Source organism: Columba livia, chromosome 3 (assembly GCF_036013475.1).
Source record: "Columba livia isolate bColLiv1 breed racing homer chromosome 3, bColLiv1.pat.W.v2, whole genome shotgun sequence".
NCBI lineage: Eukaryota > Metazoa > Chordata > Aves > Columbiformes > Columbidae > Columba > Columba livia.
The window spans coordinates 85,769,033-85,791,446 of record NC_088604.1 but is presented as its reverse complement, the minus strand read 5'-3'; the positions used below and the strand labels follow the sequence as shown (position 1 = coordinate 85,791,446).

At 36.9% G+C, this 22,414-nt stretch overlaps 1 protein-coding gene across 5 annotated transcripts in view; it reads left to right on the top strand.

The window, feature by feature from the left end:
* Positions 1 to 22,414, top strand: part of STRN (striatin) — a 71,142-nt gene that overhangs the window by 37,218 nt on the left and 11,510 nt on the right. For 2 of the 5 annotated variants that reach the window (XM_065057965.1, XM_065057964.1), the window contains exons 6-16: positions 756 to 891; positions 1,856 to 1,991; positions 5,736 to 5,846; positions 8,155 to 8,241; positions 8,779 to 8,922; positions 11,577 to 11,713; positions 15,897 to 16,072; positions 17,132 to 17,179; positions 17,856 to 17,977; positions 18,497 to 18,664; positions 20,839 to 20,979. In XM_065057965.1, the coding sequence (XP_064914037.1) occupies positions 756 to 891; positions 1,856 to 1,991; positions 5,736 to 5,846; positions 8,155 to 8,241; positions 8,779 to 8,922; positions 11,577 to 11,713; positions 15,897 to 16,072; positions 17,132 to 17,179; positions 17,856 to 17,977; positions 18,497 to 18,664; positions 20,839 to 20,979 (1,406 nt within the window). The remainder of the gene's footprint in view (positions 1 to 755; positions 892 to 1,855; positions 1,992 to 5,735; positions 5,847 to 8,154; positions 8,242 to 8,778; positions 8,923 to 11,576; positions 11,714 to 15,896; positions 16,073 to 17,131; positions 17,180 to 17,855; positions 17,978 to 18,496; positions 18,665 to 20,838; positions 20,980 to 22,414) is intronic. The other 3 variants (XM_065057966.1, XM_065057967.1, XM_065057968.1) reach the window with 2 other exon arrangements.

The window sequence follows — 22,414 nt, the reverse complement described above, 5'->3', positions numbered from 1 at the left end:
CATGGTACCTGTTGTTAATTTTAGGAGACCTTTAATTGTACTTTCATCAGAGTTTTATTTATGGTGGGACCTTCTTGGTTTCTTCCTGTTCAATATGACTACCCTTATGCTTCATGTTCTGAGGCACTGCCTGAATTTGTGCCAGTGCAGTCATAATTTTACCCAGTCTTCCCTTATCTGTTTCCTTATTGCTTATTGTTAACGTCTACATAAACATTATTTCGTCATCAGTGGTATTTTCCTACTATATTGTTTTATAGTGGTAAATTTACCATGTCTCAAAAGTTAATGAATGATAGACCTGGAGTTTCATGTTTCCCAGCAAGGTGCGGAACATCAGAGGGCAGGAGCAAAGTTTTCCTGTACCCTGATGTACATGTGAGAGAGCAGCTTATTAGCTGTAACTCACGTCCCTGTTGCTGAGGCTTTCAGTAATGATGTATTGGTATTGATGTTGCTTTTGGGTGCTCAGATGAGCGTTGCTTTAAAATGCTTGTCAAATTAAAATTTGAAGTGTCTGCCCTGGTAATTGCAGCTGGATGAAGATTAATTGTTGGTTCTAATGAGATAGTTTATGGATAACGTTTAGTTTTTTAACCCACAGGCATTTTTACCTGTAATGGTCCATTTTTACCTATAGGCTTCTTTAAGTCTCATGTATTGCTGAATATTGATACAGAACAGACTGGTAATTGCAAAAGTGACTTTGTTATGATTTCTTTTTACTCATGATGATGGTTGTTGTTGTTGTTTAGGAAACCTGAATTGACTGACTCTGCCTCTCTGCTAGAGACCTTCAAGTTTCTTGAAAATGCAGCTGCGGACTTTAGCGATGAAGAAGATGAAGAAGATATTGAAGGAAGAGAGAAAACAATCATTGATAGCGCAACAGTGAGTGGAAAAAATAGTTGAAAAAGTTACGAAGAACAGAAAAAGTGAGGTTAATGAGATGCCTATATGCAAAGTATATGACTGTGTATGTACACGTGCAAATCATTAATGCATCTTTACGATGGTCTGTCCAGGCATGTGTGCGTAAGAGGAATTATATATGGATTTCTGAGTTTGTAGGTACAAGTTAAGCTTTGCCTTCTTTATTGCTTTAAATTTGCAGTGACAGATTAAAAATTTTTGGATTGTTTTTCTGCTATTCCACATTGCCTAGTACTTTTGATATATAATATATTGGATGCTTTTTTTAAGGTAGCAGATGTCTTTTTTTACAATTTTCAGCTCAGTTCGAAGGTATTGTTTGTAATGTTTCATGTCAAAACTACATTGTTTATTGAATATTTATATACATGTGTTGATATTTAAAATTACCTGTAAAAAATTATCCATGTGACATACAGGATTCAAATACCGCATTTCTCTTTAAATATCTTGTGGAAGGAAGAAAAAGTATAACTGGAAGAAACTCTAATATGTGATTAATAATTGGGTTTTTTTATTCAGTCAAATACTGAAATTCCCTCACGATCTATAGTTTGCTCTATGATTTGGTCATATGATCACATAAAATAGATACATACAGTCAGTGATCCATTTTATCCTCTCTTCTTTTCAAAATTAATATTTATTCAATGAGTTGTGTTTCCTAGGTCAGTGTAGATTCATTATCAAGTGATTGATTGTTGGTTGTCACAGGAAGAAAGTTCCATAGTAAATTTCCTCTTGACTTAGAAATTTGAACAAAGTCTGTATGCTTATTCTGGATAGCTTATGAGTATACACTTTTCTGTTTCTTCTTCACCTTCCCGTTAGGATTTTGCGTAGAAGACAAGACAGTACTGCTCGGTATAAAGATGTGTGTGTTACTTAACTCAGCTTTTTTCTCTCCTTCCTGACCTTTTAGATTGTAAGGAAAAGAGTGCTGTCTGACAGCAGTGAAGACAGAGATACAGAAGAAGCTTTGAAGGAGTTTGACTTTTTGATTACCTCAGATGAAGGTGATGGGGATTCAAGAAGTTCAGGAGATGGAACAGACTGGGGTAAGAAAATCTAATGGATTGTACCAGGAGAAAAAAAAATGTGCTAAGAATATATTGTGAGTGGTTGATGAAGATTTTTGTCACAATCATGGCACATATTGAATATTCCTGCAGTAAATAATTGGCACACTGAAGTCCTCTGGACAAAATATTCTCATTTTTCTATATGCTGCTTTAATGTAGGGATTCTTCAAGGTTTATGCCTCTGGTCTTTGTCTTTTTCCTTTAATAGTAAGGCAGAGAGAATTTGAATTTTATAAGTGGAATTTCAATATGTTTTTTCCAATGACCCCTGCTAATGAAGGGCTCTGATAAAGGTGTATTTCACAATTATGACATTAGAGTTATTCCATCTTTGCTTTCTCTCACTTTGATACACAGAATAATGTGAGTCATAAAGACTGAATTAGTTGTTCTTTTATTGTGTGTTAGCAATTTGGGCAATATGAGCTATTCACTTGCTCAAGTTTTCTTTAATAATTTAGCAGAAGAATATATCTTTAAACCCCCTAGCCGTAGAGAGGCATTTCACAAACTGTTGTCTGTCCTTTGAGGTTCATGTACTGCAACCCAGAACGCCAGCATGCACTTACCTTGATGTAATTATTCTGCATAAACCCACTGTGTATGTAAGAGAAGAAGGAAGAGACTGGTTAATTATCTTTATGGGGAGTTTTTACCTCCTTAAGCTGCTCTGGACACAGAGGGAGCTTCGGAAGGTGAATGGGAAATAATTGAGCTTTATAATGGAACCGAAACATTGACAGACAAATAAACCATGGTTAGTTGTGGCTCTCACATGAGCCAACAGCTCAGAGATGTTGTATTTCACTGAAGCCACGTCCAGCTCTTGGTTGGACTCCAAATTATTGTTCACTGTGGTGTAGTCTCTCTTCTTAAGAGGCTGTATCTCAGTATTGTTAGATACAGCAGTCAATGTTCTGCTCACCTAACAAGTTTAGGAATTTTACTCTTTTCTGTGAAATATATTAGGTTGTTCTGATGCTTCTATTTAATATTAAAATTTTATCCATTTATGCTTGATAAGTGTAGCTGTTGCTTGTGTCACCAAAAAGTTAGTATGCCAACAGGAGCTTTTTTCCTCAAGTTCACACTTCTGGTTTATTTTTACTTTCATTGGTGACAGCTGAGTACAAATGAGCAAAAGTCTAACATTAAAAATAAATTGTCATGGAAAGTAGTATTTTCATTTCTAGAAATATATAAGGGATTTTTTGAGGTACAGACATTCATTCATGTTTTTCAAATACTTGTTTCACCACCTGTATCTTTTATGGTGACTCTTTGTGAGAACAGGCTTCTTCAAGGAACTGCCATTATGAATTACTTCCGTTAATTTAAGTGAAACTGTTACACGTAGCGTAGAAGAGTGATGTTGTGTGGTGAGGATAGAAGCAAACAGAGGAAGTCTTTACTTCATTTTGTGTCCCAGGCTTTAGTCATCAGTTACAGTAATCTGTTGAATCCATTTGGCTGAAAAGGTCCTCAGAAGTGTTCAGGTAATTTTTAAGCTATAAAGCACTTGCACACACTAGTAGTTCAGGATCCACTTGTGAAGTTGAACAGAACCTGTGGGACATGCAGGAAGCATCTGGGACAGTGTGTAGAAAATTAGTGTATTAAGTATTTCCCTAGAAACAGTAGAATCTTATACAAATGTATCTAAACTTTTCGCTGAAGGAGAGCAAAAAATCCTGTCAGGCCAGGGAGAAAAAGCACAAATAAAACTTATAATGTGGTCCCAGAAAAAATATATACTTATTTCTCTCAAACATGGTTTTCTCTTTCCTTTTTTGAGTTCTTCATGCAATTTTTGATCATCAGTAGTACTTAATTGGGCATAAGTATTAAGAGGACATGACTTAGCCCACAGACTTTTTAGAGTCTCTTTTCAGCATATTAATACCTCTTTATTTTCATAGCTGCTGCAAAAACACTAATGCCTCAAGAATTTGAGTCTTGAATTGATCTGTCACTTATGAGTGTAGGATCAGGACTGGAGGCTTCACAGGACTGAGAGATCAGCTAGTCCAACCTCCTGCTCAGGTCCATTTCCAGCAGGTTACTTTGGCTGCCTTCTGGTCAAGTTTTTAATATCTTCCAAGAAAGGAGTTCCCATAAACTCTCATGGGTAGTATTCTGGTATTTGGTGTCCCTATGCTAATAAGTATTTTGTCCTGTGCTGCGAGGCCAAGCAGAGTCTGTGTTCTCTCCACCTTCCCAGTAGGTAGTTGTAAGCAGCACCAAGGTGTTGCTTTCATCATCACTGAGTGCTCACAGTGGTCTCAGCTGCTCCTTGTAGCTCTTCTGCTCCAACTGCCTTAACCATCCTGACGGATCCTCTGGACTTGCTCTACTGGGTCAATACTGGGTCAATACTGGGTCCTTGGCATGACACTTACAATGTTTCCCAGTATAAGAAATATTATACTGGATACGGTACTCAAGGTGTGGTCAGAGGGGAACAGTCACTTCCCTCAGGCTACGTTCTTGTTTATACAGCCCAGGGGATGGTTGATTGCCTTTACTGCAAGAGGGTACGGCTGACTCCTGGTCAGTTTGGTGTTGATAGGATCCTCAGGTTTTTTTCAGCATAGTTAATTTCTAACAAGTTAGTCCCAATAACAACCCATGTTAGTTTTTGTATCCAATCATAATAACTTCTTCAGGTTGTGATTGATAGTGTTGTGCTTCCTCTACAGATACTTAATGCCCTTTCTGCATATTAGTCTGAGGATAAGTGTATTATTGTTTGTATTTTAAAAAGTTTAGAACAGTTTATTAATGTAGAAAGAAAACTTGATCTGAAAGGAATTGATTTTTAAATAATAAGGTTGAGATTTTAATGAGGAAAGCAAAAATATAATGTAATTAAAAAAATTTGTAGCTGTAATGGTCATGAAAATAAATATATATCAGGAAAAGCTGCACTACCTCCCTTCTATCACAAATTATTTTTCTAAGCTGCCTCAGTACATTCTTTCCATATATGGAAAAAGGACTTAGAGATTTGAACTCGTGTAACATGTTGTGTCCAAACTCTCCAAATACCGTACTATTGGAGGAATACTTCTTCTCTGTATCATGTCACAGGGGAAACAATTTGAGAGACGTTAAAAAAAAAAAAAAAAGATATTTTTGTCACAGGTATGCTGAAATGTTTTGTGTATTTTTTCAAAGATTAGTAACTCAGTAACTCAAGCCTTTCCCTTTTTGTGAAATTGCATAGCTTTAGTGTTTTAAGATTTTATTCAAACCTTGGTGGCATGTACTATGTTCCAAAAAGATTTAAAGGTGTTGCTGCTTTGTGTAAATGACAATGTAGCACAAAGACAATGAAATGAGAATTTGAAATGCAGTGACGCTTCATCCGAGTTGTAAAGTTACATCAACCAGTAGTAATTCTTTCCCTGGAGGAAAGAAAAACCTGCAAAATATCTCCTGATTTATTATAAAGCAAGTGTTGCTTACATTTATGAACAGCTATGTGCTCGGTCATAGAATTTAGGCATGTGAAATTTCATCTCAATTTTATGTTGAGAAAATTCTGAGCAAGTAGAAGTGGAATGTGAGTAGCAGTTTTACAGCTTTCACGAGCTTGGTGCTATTTCTGTCTGTTTAAAATAAGACAAATGCCATTGACAGCAGCTGTTACCTCCTTCAGTGGAGATCACTTGGTGACATTATTGAAAAAGGATGTTTCATTTGTTTCACTTTGTTTAGAAAAGGAAGACCAGTGTCTCATGCCTGAAGCTTGGAATGTCGACCAGGGAGTAATAACCAAACTCAAGGAACAATACAAAAAGGAGCGCAAGGGGAAAAAGGGGGTGAAGAGTAAGTGGAAAACATTGCACCTTAAAATCATAAATCCCACATCTTTCACACCCTTAATTCTATCTCTCTTTCAATGTTTTCCTAAAATTACTTACTCTTTTACTTTGCTGCTCCTGACTGCTTTCCTGTTCACCAGTTCTCAGGGGTTGAAATTAATGACAGTCAATCAAGTTACCTGGTAAACAGTTGGATTAGATACAACTTCTTCCAACCAGGTGCTGGATTAATTAAAAAAATCTTGCTTTCAGCATGCACTATACTTTGTTATTCAGAAACTGAAATTGTAAAAGGCATTGGTTTAACAGTTCATATGTTAATATAGAAGACTTCAGAACTTTTTCTTAGCTGGAAACATGCCAGTTTCACAGGACAAGTTAAAGTCTGGTATGTAAATAAAAAAGAAAACAGAAACTGTCTTGAGTATCCCATTAGATGACAGAGGGCAAAAACAGGTTAATTTCTACCCCTGTTTATACTTAACATTCACAACATGAAAGTCATGCTGTCCTCATAATATGTTATGCAGGGCTCGAAATAGGAAGCAACTTTGACCATCAGTTTATTCGTAAATCACAGTATTTTATTTATTGACTTTCATACCTGTGGGACTAGCTTTTAAAAATGTTGGGTATTTTTATCCAAAAGTAAAACCAAACCTGTGATCAGTGTCTGAAATACAGTTTCTAGCCCTGTATTATATTTTTTGTTACATTTCTTGAAATGCAGATCTGTTTTGTAAAATCAATGGTTTTTGATAAGTAAGCCTTAAAGCTTTTTGAACTCAGATGAAGAGTTTAAAATGAAACACTGTATTCACAGCTGTTTCAAACATCTAGCCATATTGAGAATTCATATGTGAATGATGTAAATTAATTATATTGCATGTAGCCCAGTAAGAAATTTGAGGGATGTTTCTCCCTTTGTGGGAAGATGCTTATGAATACCAAGGAAATTCTCACTTCCAAAGGGACATGAATAACGATGCAAAAGGTGTCAGATCCTCACATCATTGAGGCTGACTTGTTAGTTTTTGTATTGATACTGTGATAACCTGCTGCTCAGCAGTTGGTTATGTTGCTGAAATTATGCTATCAGATACACAAACTGAACCTGGTTTTTTGTTTTTGTTTTTTTTTTTTCTTTTTTAAAATGTAAAAAAGTAAGTAATGACCATACTTTAAATTTCTCAAGTGATATTTTTGTCATCTTTGGAAACCTGTAAGTTACTGGAAATTACAGGTCTGACAAGGAGCTGAGCTGGCCAAGTAAAGTGTTCATGTTTCACAAAATTGATTCTTAATTTCTTTATAGTTAAGATAGAGAGGCCATACCAATATGTGATTTCAGTGAAATTGATTTTTGTAACTTGTCTGTCATTTTAAAAGTATGCAGACACGGTATGTAGTTCAGGGTAAACAGTTGTAGGGTTAACTTAGCAGAAATTATTTAATCAAACTGTTGCAATTCTTGAACAGCTGTTGAGTGCTTTTTTATTTCTGATAATAAAAATAATCTTTAATAGTTAATATAGACATATTATTGGAACATGTTTTATATATTCATGAGAAAAATTCCTGATGTAAGGCAGCACTTGGACATGCAGTGCTCCTTCATGAAGATAACTGCTGCGCAGTACGTTTATAGTACCTTTCAGAATGATTTGATTGGTTTGACCTTGGGAGACCAAATGGTTTATTGCAGTACAGAAATTAAGCATCTTTCCATGGACAAACCATCGTTGGAAAGGCATCAATGTGGAAAAATCAGGAAGAATCACAACCTGTTTCAGCTATTCATAATAGTGCATGTAGTGATGAAGAATGTAAGGAAGGAAGCCCAGGGAAAAAGTAGGGACTGAGTATCTTGACATTAAATTGTATGAAGTTTGTTTCTACTAAATGGTGCTTAGACACTGAACTGCTACTAAGTAAAATATTGTTTTTATAAATCAGATATTATAGTAAAACAATCTTGCAAAATCCTACGGGCTGTTTTTCTGAATCAAGTAAAATTTTTGTGACAGACAAGTTAAATACAGTTTAGTTCATTATCTGTCATTATGATTAGGGTGGACAAAGTAGTTTGCAACTGCATTAGTGAACTTACGATTTTGCAAGGCTGTAGTAAACACTCCTGTGAAGTAATAAGAAAATAGAATCATAGAATGGTTTTATGAGAGAATACGTATGTTAGAGTACACTTCTGTGTTAAAGCTGCTTAAAAATAGCTGTATTATTTACTGGTCTAGGAGAAAACATAATGGACTATGGGTAAGACATTTTCCCATTCTTAATTAAACTTACAACAGGAAAAACTACCGAAGATATGTTTCAGCCTCAATCCTATATAAAACAGTCAAAACAGGGATGTGGGAAAATGATGGAGCAAAGCACAGGTAAGTGGCAAGAAGGGCATGGGTCTTCACCATATGTAGCTTCAGGACGTAGGCCAGTGAATCCAGTTGCATTTATATTTTAATGCGAATAAAACCTTTTGGATTATGTAGTTCATGACTGCACAACTAAATTTAAAATAATCATGTTTTCATAAGAATATGCTGCACAAAGTACCCAATGCACAAATTTTAAAATATTCACAAATGTCAGCTATTGTTTTGGAAAGTAAATATTCTAATAATCAGTGTGACTCGGAGGCATTCTTCGGCATCCCATGCAAGTAGCAGTATGAGTTCATAAATGTGGGGAAAATAGTGTGTTCACAATTCTCAGTTGCTTCTATCACTTTCTTTTCAAGAAATTCATTTCATGCTGGATGATTAGTTACTGCTGAAAATAGGTGCTCATTAGTTTTTCTGTGGTAATGTTATAATGCAAGGTAGGATCCATTGTTGCATGTGCTGCGGTAGCATATCTGATGTAAACAATGCTGTTATGAACTACGCATAAACCATTTAATTTTTTTTTCTGGTTAGGGCCCAACAGGTCAAAGCTGCAAGATATGCTTGCAAACTTGAGAGATGTTGATGATCTCCCTTCATTACAACCATCTGTTGCACCTTCTTCTAGGCCCAGTAGCTCAAGGCTCATTGAACACGAGATAAACAGGACGGATGAAGGTAAGTATTAAAAATGTGCGTACACCTTTTGTAAAGGGCAGATGTTTATGGTTACTTCTGCTTAAAGATTATTCTCTAAGACTTTGCAAACACTGCACAAATACTGATTTCAGGATTATGAGTTCTCTATGTGATAAATGGCATTCCCATTCCTCCCCTCCAGTCGCTATTAGTAAGGTCAAAACACCTACCTAGGTGAAGTCCTGGCTGAATACCTGTGAACATGATGGCAAAAACTCACTTGGCAGCTTTGTAAGATGAAGTTCTAAGGCACTTGCTTTTGTTTGTGCTCAAGCCTGGCAGCCAAGTGTGGAATATAACCTCTCAGGACGTAAAAGTATCTGCTTTTTCTCCCCATGAACATAATTTTAAGTGTATATATTTATTTACACATATACACATATATGTATGTGTTCTTTTTTGTAAGTGCAAAGATAAAGGCTCTTCAGGTAAATGCAGGTGTCTAGTTATAGCTTTTAAATGTATGTGGTGATTGTGTAGTGAATAATACGGAACAGTTTGCCCCTTGCCAGTGTGTTAATTTCCATAATGTGTTCCAAAAATTAAAAAATATTCTCAGTGGCTAGTTGCAGTATGGAAAACCATGCATCTTTGCAATGAGGCGTGTGGTTACCATTATTAAAATTATCTCTGAAAATCACTAAATCACCTATGTAATTCAGCTTTTGAAATTCTATAATATACAGCATAATAAAATAAACATATGAGGCTATATTAATTTGTAGAAGATCATATCTGCTCTTTATTTAAATAGCAAATATGTCATTTGAAAAATGGGCAAAACACAGGTTTCACTTAACACTTTTTCAGTGAGTGTGAAAAAGTAGGTCAGCCAAGTTATAATTAAGATGCATAAAAAGCCCTGGCGTGTGGTGTAGTTACCAAAGATCTCAGTAGTTCTGTTTCTTACATACTCAGTGATTTTCTTTATGAAAGAAGGGGGTAACTTAGCAACACTTTGAGAAGTGGAGGAATTTCTTGTTGGATGTTTTCCTTCCAACTTTTCTCACATGTACTGAGAGCCATATTAGCAGAGCTCTATTTTCATGTCCTTTCAAGAATGTGTTTTTTAATTCAGAGATTCAGATGGACCCTCACAAAAACAGAAGAGGACAGCTAGTTGTTATCAGTCTGAGTTCAGCATTACAAAGCTGTGTATGCCTTTATAAATGTGAGACTATGATTTTTTGGCATACAATTTTTTAATTCTAGTAACCTTTCAAATTTGATGTCCTGTGTGTATTGTGTGTTGAGTGGAAAATTACATCATAAGCTCCAAAGAGAGAAAAAGAAAAGGGTAGTTTAGACTTCAAGGTGAAGAAGGTAAGAGATGCTTGTGATTAAAAGGTAATAACTCCAAGACCTAATCAAACGTCAGAGCTTGACGGGCTTTTATTTGGTTGTAAAAAGTAATAGGAAGTGAACAGAACACTCGATAGAGGTGTGAGGGTGGAACAGAAAGACCACGGAAAGATTAGCTTACTTTGTGCTGGGTGTACTGGAGGGAAATTGAGTAGCATCTGAACCTGATGCCTACGGGACAAGAGAGAAGCAGCCTGACCACATGAGGCTCATCACTGTAAATCATTGTTTGCTTGGTTTTAACTTAGAGTTGATGCTGTTAGACTAAATAAGATGGTGAATAAGGTGGTGTTTCCTGTTCTCTCCCTGGTAGCAACAGTGTTTGCTAAGGCTTATATTTACAGTGGAGCTAACGGGAAAAAAATATAATTTATTGAAAAGCCCTTATAATTTGAGACAAAAGATGTATAAAATTGAGTGAAGTCTCTTGTGTCCAGAAGATAACACATTTTCATCTGTTCAGTGCCCCTTTTGTGATGTATAGATGTGGGGAGCTATTGTACAGGGAAGATGGTAAAGGCACAACTTTTGAGTTGTACCACTTGGTGCAGAACCTTACGTGGTACGAGCGTGTGAACTAGACTCCTCTTAGCCTTCGACCCTCTTTCTAGTGACTCTGCCTACGGATGTGTTTATGTTAGTGACTGTGGAGCTCCTATAAGCATGCTACAGCAGCTGTAAACTAGTCAGTTTATAAACTGCTAGTAAAAACCTGGAATTCAGTGCTGACTAACCTGTCTGGTAGTTAAATTGATTTTACAAGCAGCAATGAATTGTTGGCTTCCTGTCGTATTGCTAGCTCAGAGTGCCGTAAACAGCCTCACTGTAGACGTGCTTTTGGATGCATGTGGATACGGTGCTAGGAAGGAAGAGTCCAGCTGCTCCCATCAGGTCTTCTCAACATTTTTCCGCTTCTCCAGGGCCTATCAGCATATTTTATAGTGGAGTTGGAGAAGGGCCTGAGCTTTTCTTTGTTACTTTTGTATTATATATGGGTGAACGGTAGTGTACTCTTCCTTCCTGTGGTGAATTACACTTAGTCTTTTGAGTCATGCACACCTCAAGTGTAAGTATTTTGTTCAGAAGATATTGTTTATTGGCAAGTGCAGTGATTCTCTTTAGAATGGCTGGTTTTTAATGCATCTTTTTATATCTTTGTGCCCTCAGCTACTTCAGAGATGTTTAGTATATTGGAAGTGGAAAATATGCTTTTATTAATCAATGTTATATAAACCCATGTTTCAGGATTTTTTTGTTTTGTTTTCTTGCAGTGGAAGCTTTAACATTCCCTCCTTCTTCAGGGAAATCTTTCATTATGGGAACAGATGAAGCCCTTGAAAATGAACTGGGTCTTGGAGAACTGGCAGGCCTTACAGTAGCCAATGAGGCAGATTCACTGACTTACGATGTAAGTGGTTATTAGTGGTAACTCAAGATCTGCTGTCTGCTTGCTGAAGGCAGATGCAAGTTACATGTGTGTAGACTCAGCAGAAAACCTTTGCCTGTTAAAATTATGCTGCCAAAGGATGTCACAAATTTTTACTTGACATATCTGTTCTTCCCATCCACAGCAGCCTTCAAGCTGTTAGGAGGATAAGGGGAGCTCAAATAGCAGCCTACAGGTATTGGAAAGGTGCTTACAAGGATGACAGAGCCAAGCTTCTTCATAGTGCTACATGTTAAAGCAGAAGGAAACAGTAGCAAATTATGGCTTGGGGGGTTCAGTTTGGTCTTTAGGGGGAAAAAAAGTGTTATGCAGGAGGTGGTACTGAAGCAAGTGCCCCAGTGGAACTGTAGAATCCCTCTCCTGGGACGTGTTTAATACTCCACTGGGAGAGAGCTGTGACTTATATTACCTGGTGTGGGCAACTGTCTCATTTCAAATGGGAAGCTGGACCAGAGACTTTTTAGGAGACTCTTGTAGACAACACTTCTGTGACGATGTATGTAGCCTACAGCTTCTTTTTCTGTCATTTTTTTGTGAAAAATCTTTCTTAAAATTGCCTCTTTGCAGTTATACACAATTTTTGTCTGCATTTCTGATTTCTTAAAATACTTCAGGTATTACTTTAATCATCTGCTCCTTTATGCTCTGTGAACTGCAGATTAATCTTGCTATTGCATTGCCTAGCTCTGCCAAGGTTGAGGGATTTCAGAGATGGTTTTTTAGTGTTCCGTACTGGGGATGAATCCTACCCTTCAGTAAATCTGACTCTTAAGTAATCACTATCTGGGATTTTGCTATCACAAATTAAATCTGAGACTTCAGAAATAACCTGCAGGTCCTTACTTGGAAGTTCTAGACTTTTATATACTTGTAAAGCAATAAATTATATAGTTAATAAAAGGTTACACACATTTTGAGTGTGACATTGCAGAGATGTGCTCTACTACTAAAGCAAGTTTCTGAGCGTATGATATGTTGTTAACCATCAGGATTGCAGTGATACAGAGCGTCTCTACTAACATTCAGACTTTAGCATTATCTCCTAATTTGGGCTCAGCTCTTAATTTTTTTACATATCTTCCCTAATTTTGTCTCCAAAGAGGGTTAAGATGGTGTACAAATTTAATTTATTTTACAGTTACACCTAAAATTTAGATGCTGAATTTGTAAATTCAGAGGAGATGACAAACCTAAACCATGTGTACAAGTTCTTAATGGTTTCAGTGCATGACTTCATTGTTTAAGTGTCCATAACAGCTATTGTGTTTGTCCATGTGTCTATATCCTGAACTAACAGCTTTCATTTATGAAATGTTATTTTCTTTATCCACCCTTATCCTATTCTGTGTAGCTGAGAATATTAAATTCTGTTTGTTCCCTGTTAAATGGCTTTATGGAATACTTATATCAGGAATTCGTAGTCCTTTTCAGCTCAACTCTTACCTTTTCCTAGTGCTGACAATTTAAAAAAAAAATCATTTTATAAAGCTCCTTGCTCTTGTCACTGTACTCTTTATTGAAGCAAAATGAAAGGATGGTTTTTCTATTTCAAATTTCACTGGAAGTTTAGCTTACAAATAATATTATCTGGTTTTATGTTGGACTGCTTCATACATTCTTCCAACAGCCAAATGTGAATGAGGCAGAATTAGTGGAAATTCCATTTTTTGTTGTTTTTGGGTTTTTTAAGTATCAGTTTTGAATCAAGGAGAGTGAAGTTAGAAGATTAATGTCAATTGGTAGTTAAATGTTTTTGCTTTCAAGAATTGCAGACACTTTCCTGGTTTAAATCTCTTTCTTCCCACTGACATTTTTACTGTATTGTTCTACAACATGGCAGCATTAGCCCACCTCATTTTATGATTTAAGCTTTTTACATATTGCTTTCGCTGTCTGTAAATTAAGTAATGGTTTTGACTTGATAATGGAGATTATGAATTTATTACCTAAACAGAAAACTTTCCCTTTTGGGTAAGTTTTAAAAATATTTAATGAGATTAAATATCCCAGATTGCTAGCCAAAACTCTCTTAAGTTTATCTTTGTTGTTGTTGTTGTTGTGTTTTTCTTTTCCTTTACAAATGATTTTTGTAACAGTTGTTCACTTTGGTTGATTCTGTTTTTTTCCCTAGTCTCCTGGGTAGATTGAGAAGCTTCATAAAATTAGAATACCCTGATTACTGTACATAAGAGTATCTGGACTACAAAATCATTACATTTAATATTGTGTACTGATCTGGAGGTTTTGGACTTTGCAGTTGGCTCTTGCTTGATTTCCTGCAACTTTGAGCAAGAAAAGTGTCCATAATCCTACTTGCTGGTTCTGGAGTTTTCAAATTGTCTGTGTAGACACAAATATTACTATTAGTGGCAAATCTAGACCAGGTATTAATTGAACATCATCTTCCCCTTCCCTCCAGACCACCAACTGCTTTTCAAGACTCAGATTACCTCAGTGTTTTATTTTAGTGGGGAGAGAGAAGAGGGGGCTGGCAGTGACTGTGGCAGTGGCCCCGGCAGGCTGGGAGAGGCAAGTGGGTGCAGAGGGGTGACAGTGCAGCCAGGTAGGCAAGCTGATCATCTCTGGCTCCTTTGGAAGAACATCATTGAATGTATGAGAAGCAAGTGGAGAACATTTTCCTGACAGAACTGGCCTGCACTGTTAGGCTGTCTGAGGTCTCTTTGTGGCTTTCGCAGATGTGACACAGGACCTGTGCTGCTGGTCTGGCAGGCGTGGTTCCCTCCATCACCTAGTCGGCATTTGCTGCCTGCATCAAGGCAACCAAATTCCTTTCCAGATATCTGTGAATACTCTGTATGTCTTGTACCCTTTTTTCTGAAACTTTCTTGGACCTTCTCCAGCCAATCTGCCAGAGCTGTTGACTTTGCAGTCCTGCCCCATCCTTGCACCAGCTCGAGCATTTGGCTGTTCCCTCCTTGAGCCAACGCAGCTCAGTAAACTGACAAAGAAACTGGCTTGTCTCCATAAGCAAGACAGTACATCATTATTAAGAAATATGATTAGACTAAACCTGCTGTTTGTCAGGGCTACTTTCTCATTGTTTAAAATCTATAGAAACTGTTAATTGAAGCATATTTTTGTTTTTAAATCCAGAAGCAACGAAACTTTAAAAAAAACCACTTTTGTTCTTAAACCTCCCACCTCCCCCAGGCCTCACATTCCAGAATAAAATGTAGATTCTTGAAGTGGTCCAAATCAATTGTCTCTTTGCAGTTAACGATGCTAAATTATTTGGGAATATCTGTAGATTTCAACATACGAAACCATCAATATTTGAGTTGCAATTGTTTGTTTTCCTGGTTTTCCATAACCACCATTAGCAGCAGTTATGGGAAGGTAAATTTAACTATGACTGTTGACTGACAGAGCAATAAGAGTCGGTTCAGCATTTTACGTCAACATTTGTTCAGTGGAGCAATGTTGAAGTAACTTGTTTTTAAGCTTTCTTTTTGTTTCTGCTAAAAATGCATTTATTTTGAAATAATTGCATCTGTTTATATGATAGCTTATTGCTTGCCAGTTGTGTTCTTAGTGTGTAGCCGAGTCCTTTTTGCCTTTTTTTCTTTCTCCTGGCAAGCTTTACTTGTCGTGCCTTATTACAGGGCTTGTGTTGCCTTAAGTGAGTTAGGTTGTGTTCCTTTCTGTGCTGCTAGACTCCTCTCTGTTTCTCTTAGATCTTTACTTTTAGAGATGCCATGTCAGTGATACTTTGGATATTCAGGGACCACAGCTTGATTGAGTCAGGCCCAATGTTCATGAATGAGCCAGTAGGTATAGATCAAATTTCAAATACCAAACTGAGTTCACAGCACTGTCAGTCAGAAAAATACTTTTCAGCTTTTAGAATGTGTAACTTAACAGACATGTGGAGTATTTAAGACCTGCACAGAATGTATGACTCTGGAGATGACATTACTTGTTGCCTTTGTGGAATACATCTACCTTTGTTCTCCTTTTGGATTGTCTGTTTAGTGTTAAATGGACTGTTGCTCAAGAGCAGGTTCTTGTGAAAAGTGGGTGAGGTAATTTGCGATCCTCTGAAAATGCCAAACTAAATTTCTGATTTCTTCCTTTCCTTGTGCCTTCCAGATTAATTACAAGTTTGGCATTTTTTTTTCATTAGATAGCAAACAATAAGGATGCATTGAGAAAGACTTGGAACCCCAAATTCACATTAAGAAGTCACTTTGATGGAATAAGAGGTCTCGCTTTTCATCCGGTTGAACCAGTCTTAATAACAGCTTCAGAGGACCATACATTAAAAATGTGGAATTTACAAAAAACAGCCCCAGCAAAAAAGTAAGATTTTATTATTTTGCTTTGTATATAAAAAAAAAATTCATTTATGAAGAAAAAAATTGTAGATGTCCATTCACTGGATGGCCCTTTGAGTTAATGGAAATTGTTCCTTGAATCTGAGAGTAGGAAAACAAGTTCTTAGAGAAGGATGGAGATTTTTAAAGAGTGGCAGAAGAAATCTGTGCATGTTTATGAACGTGTTTTGTTTGTGGAAAGGAAAACCATTCACTTCTTAATATTCTCCATATCAATAACATGGCAAATTAATTTACTAGTGAAAATATTTGGATGTGGCCTGGTAGTGTGTTTGCATGTGTATGTAAATGTAAAAAAATGCATTTTTATGTATATGTGCATATGTATGTATACATATGTATGCATATACATGTGTAAAGCTTTAAACTTTGACTGAGATGTTGCAAGGTTCCTTTGTTCACTGTCTCTTGCATGTTGCTGGGATTTGTGGAAACAAGAGCAGATTCTGAGCAGGGCGTGTACAGTAAGGGAGTGCATCACACCTTTTAGGAGGACTGGCCAAAGCACGTGGGCTTCCCCACTGCCTGTGACAAGCACCAGGCTGGTGAAGTCCAGAGCAGCAGTTCTTGAAGTAGTTTGTAACTGTGCTGCACTGTTGCTGTAAAAACATGGTGTTGTAAGCTCCTCTGCTGTGGCAGAGATTGGAAACACTTAATGATATATTCCATATGATGGCCCCCTACTCCTTCCCTACCTACCTACCTACTACCTACTGGTTTGACTGGTGTGTGAGAGTTTGGTGACTCTCTAAGGTCTTTGAAGGTTGAAGGTCTTTAAACAAAAACAAATAAACAAAACCAAACCAAAACAAAGCAATGCCACCAAACAAGCAAATCCTATTGTATATTGAAAGAATGTAAAGAATTTCTAGACATATGAAAAATCATATTGGGAGAGCAGGTTGTGGGAGAAACACTTGAAAAGAGGCAGCAGTGATTTTAAGAATGTAGCGATTCTGGCACATTTTTGTAAAGCATTGTGTAAGATCATATGCATGTTAACATTTTCTTGTACTTCATTTAGGAGTGCTTCTCTTGATGTAGAGCCAATATATACCTTCAGAGCACATAAGTGAGTATTTCCTGAGAAACATTGTCATATTTTGAGAAATATGTGTCTTTTTAACAGACACAGAACTTTTTAAAAAAGTAATTTCCATCTTGTCAACTGGTGGTTTCATGTCATGCTCTAAGTTCCCATGTTATTTAAAATATCTGCTTACGTTCATCTCCTTTCTGCTTAATTATTTATGTCTGGAGCTAGGTATGTCACAGTTTTGAAAAGAAAAACCTACAAATTTTACAGTTTAAATTTGATTAGGTGTTCTGGTCATCACTGCAGCTTGTACCTTTTTGTCAGATATGTGCATCTGTAGAATGAAGCTGTTTGCAGTTAATTTAAATTGACTGAATTGATTTCACAGAAGAGCCTTAGATCTTTAAAAAAGGAAAAAAAGCTGTTTATGCAAAATAACAAAGCCTATAGTTTGAAAGTCTGACACTTTTCTTATTTCATGTGCATAATGATTAAATTTTCCTGATTTTAGTTACGTTACCAAATATTGTGGAGGCTTTTTTGTGGGAAGTGTTGTACAATATGATCTGACTATGCAAAATTTTTGTTGCATTCTGTGCAGCAATTGAATTGTATCTAACAGGGAAATTTGAAGATTCTGTTGACGTCGTTTTTCACATAATGAAAATGTTTAATAATAGTCAACGTTTCTTTGGGGGGGTGGTTCTTCCAGTGGCCCGGTGCTGTGTGTGGTGATGAGCAGCAATGGTGAACAGTGTTACAGTGGGGGAACGGATGGCCTCATCCATGGCTGGAATATAACCAACCCAAACATCGACCCCTATGACTCTTACGGTACGTTGCTCTCACACACCACTGAAATGATATGTTGAGTGACATTAATGTTATGTGGCTAAAATAGTATAATTTGTAGATGCTTCCTTAAAACTTAAAAGAGAAGTGGAATGTCAGCCTTATGGCTGTGTTTTAAAACATTTTTCACTTCTCACAGATTCAGGTGTGGTTGACGTCAAAGCTGGATTTCAGAAAAAAGGAGACTGAGGTGCCATTAATGGTTGTTTGAAAGTGAATTTTAAAATCCAAGTGTGTTTCACCAATTTTGATACTGTCCCTTCTGCAGAAACATTGCTTTGTTCCTTTAGTTGTAAAGTGGAACACTGAATGCCACGTATGCTGGTGAAACTCAAGCATCTTCATACAAGAATTGAGACTTCTATATTGGTATGACCTGATTGGTCTTTTTTTTTTATGGACTAGCTTCTTAACGTTGGTCCATAAACACAGACCAAGATACAAGTATTGACTTAATTCAAATTTTGTTTTAAAATGTGGTTTGTTGTGTTTTGTTCACAGATCCTTCTGTTCTAAGAGGTGCTTTTGTAGGCCATACAGGTGCAGTGTGGGGTCTGGTTTATAGTGGAGTTCACCAGCGTTTGCTGTCCTGTTCAGCAGACGGCACTATACGTCTATGGAAAGCTACAGAAATTGCTCCAGCTCTCAGTATATTTAATGATAATCAAGGTACAGAAAATTGCCCTACCTTAAAGTTCATCAGCATCACTGTTCAGGCTGCCATCCTTTTGGCTGCTGGATAGAAATCCTTCTTGTTTGCTTTGCTGGAATTTGTCTGTTAATGAATGTTTTTGGTAAGAATAAATTTTGGGTCTTTTCTCCTTTGACACCAGCTGAATAGATACCTACATGCGGGGGGGATGGTCACATACATCTAAAAGCCGTGGATTATCTGCTGATGTTACTAGAACCGTGGAGTGTAATATATCAACTCCATAGTTCGTATTCAAACTGAGTTTCCATTAGGATGTTGCTTTTGGTTTGTCCAGAATAAAAAGCCCTTTTTTTTTGGCCAGTAGAGTTCTGGAGTAACCAGTGCTTTGTCTCGGGCTGGTGTCATTGTACTTTCCAGATTACATTCCTTGTGCCTCTAATACAGAGGTTCCAGTTGAATTCCTGAGTTTGTATTAACTAAATAGCAATAACCTAGTCATCCTACACTTCTAGTTGAAAAAATTCTCATTTGGATTTAGTTACTGAAATGTCACGAATGAATCAAAGTCCTACTGTTTAGAGCCTAATTTCTTGAAGGTGCTGTTTGAGTAAGTGCTCTAGAATAAGCCCATTGACATTGCCTAGCTCTCCTAGAGCTGATGGTCGTAAAGGCAACCCACAAACTGAGACGGTTCCTTGGCTCTTCAGAGCAACTTTGAGGCAACATAAACTTGAACGTAACTGAACAAACTTGTGGATGTGTGGTGTAAAGCTGGTCATATCTGCCATTACTCATTAGTTAAAATAGACTGAGCAAAACAGAAATGTTTCATGTACTTCTTGCAGAACTGTGTTTCTAAAGGTCTGCAGGGTTCTGTGAAAAACATAACTGGTTTGCTGCCCGCCTGCCTACCTGGCTACTTTGAAAACTTCCTGGTACAGTGTGGTGGCTTTTTTGTTTGTTGGGTTGGGCTTCTTTGTTTGTTTTGGTTTTAATTATTAAATTAAGTGGGAGAGGTGAGTAGTCTTGCCTTACAGAGACAATCTTTGGATTTTTAATATTCCAAACTGGATTGAAACCCAGTTGTGAAATTCAAAGAGTTTTCCTATGGCTTATTAAGAACTTTGAGCAAACTCTCTACAATATCTAGCAGTCATCATTTAAGTCCATTAGATGAACCATTGTAGGCTGCGGATAAGCAGGCACGGCAGTGGTAGAAAAAGTCACTTCAGAAATAATACATGTTGTCTACTCACACCACTCCTTTTTGGCTTTTTTGGAGTACCAGTAGATAAGTACCACCATTCCCGAGCAACATTCCTGAGGTTGTGTGTCCAAGAAAGATGCTTCTCCTATGAATCTTGGGTTTAGAGAGAGGTGATGATACTACTGTGTTGGTTGGATCCATGGACACTTGGTGTCTCACTGTCTACCTTTTCTTCCCCCTCCTGGTTTTGTTCCAACCAGTGGTGTTCTTTCGCATAGTTGAGTGGTGAAAGGACATTTGAGGACAAAAATTTGAAGGGATATTTCTTGTACCAAGGTCTGCTGATGTTGCCGCCTGTCCTGTAGTGTTCATATAGCTACTGTGTACAGGTATCAGATGTATACCATAATAGGCAGGAGGATGAAGGTTTGGTAATACGAGTATGTATTGATGTAACTTCCCATACTGACAGTGCCAGCATATAAAATTTTCACCTAGAAAGCTTTGGGGTTTTTTAAGCTCTGAATTTGCCCAGATTAATAACAACATGAATCATCTATCATATAAATTATTTTACCACTTCAGTTTCATGTCCTTTTACTTGATGCAATGGAAGTTTGTTTAAGAATTGCTCTTACCATTAAAGGAAGGAAAAGGGGGCAGGGAGTTCTTACTTTCTCGAATTCAAAGCAGATTTCTGTCCAGACACAGTTCCAGATACAGCATCTTAGTAAAGAATGTTGTTAATACACGTATCAGAAAAATAGGATTCAAATAGTGATCATACAGGGAAATCTGTTTAGATTGGCATAATGTAGATTTTTAAATGTAACATTTTGGAATCATGGCCCTTTTGATATTAAAGTGCTTACTGGTTGGAATTTTTTAAAATTTTGTTGTTGTTGGGGTTTTTTGTTTGTTTGTTTTGTTTTCTTTGCACAAACTAAATCTTACAAAAATTTTCACTGTGTTGCTTTCTAGAAATGGGAATCCCTTCATCAGTAGATCTTGTGAGCAGTGACCCAAGCCTCATGGTAGCATCATTTAACAGTGGACACACTAGCATTTTTAACATGGAGACACGGCAACGAGTTCTTATCCTGGAGTCCAGTGCAGACACTAGTATGTATCAGAAAAACAAAACAAAAAAACCCAAAAAAAACTTGTTTAAGATTGCCACTGTTGATGGTCTTTTCAGTGTTTCCAAACAATTAGGCAGTGTCATGCTAAATTATAACGTGAATTATGTTACCAGCCTGTGTTTGAGATGTAATGGTAAGTTATTAATACTACAACAGACCTTGTGGCTATTTCAGTAGCAAAAGAGTGCATATACTTTTGGAAGACAGCAGTAGAAACAAGCGCAGACTGTATGGATTCCTTTTCAAGGAACAGCACAGGTTTCTTTATTAAAGCCCAGTGATCTTTGAAGCTTCAAGATTTTCATTCTCTCAGCAGTCCAAAATTGCAAGATAGAGGTAATATCAGGAAAATCTAAAGGTGAATTTAATGAAAAATTTGGGAGTGCATATGTGTGGATACTTTTTATTTTTCCTCAGAGGTATCCCTTTTCTAAGTTTTATATGCACTCTTGGCTCATTTGCTGTTGGGCTTTACTTGAAATTTTCACTGCAGGAAAAAAACAAAGCTCCAGTGAAAGAGTATTCACAAGGTCCCATATAATGCTTTGGATTGTGGCAGCGGCCAGTATCAGAAGTTTTAGAGGAAACTAAGGAGCCTGCTATCAGTGAATTATTTTGCCCTGGCATTAGGAAAGAGACCAGAATGAGCTGAAGCATTAGGTTTTGTATTCAGGCCAAAATTGTGACCTGATAACAATGTAAACATTCAGCCTTTGAAAGGTTCGAAAATTTTTTCCCCTAGAAGTTTTATGTCACGGAATTCCACCATTTAATTATATTTTTAAAAGGGGATAAGCCATTCTTGTTGGATTTGCTTTAAAACAGCTAAATGACTGTTGTTTTATAAGAGGGAATGGGAAGTGCCATCTCCCTTCTTTATATTATTCCTTACTGTGCAGGATTTATTTTTTTAACTCACATCTTTGTTCCTGTCTGAGAAAGCACTGCTAAATCAGTTATGTCTATTCAGTAGAAGTTACCTTGCTTCTTATTTTGGTGGGGGATTATTGTTTGGTTTTCCTTCTATTTTTTTCACCACCTCCTCCTTACTGTAATACAGTAACATTCCTTTAAGGAAATGAGACCATGGTATAGCAAGCAGCAGTCCCTATTTAGTATTTTTAGTTATGTAATAGTGCTATAAAGCTTGTATGTATTTTAAAAAAATATATATTTATATATATATATAAAATTATCTCTACAAGAACTAGGCAAGAGAAAAATGAGTCACCTGAAATGCCCTGCCACCACCATTTAGGGACACTGCTGTTTGCTATAAGCCTTGCTCTTCTTGGCGTTTTAAAATGAAGAATAGCTGACTGAGGTACAGTCTCACGTACTTTTAGTAATTTTAGGGGGGGGTTTATTAGTATGAATGTGCTTTTTCCTTAATTTACCGTTCTGTAATTTGTAAG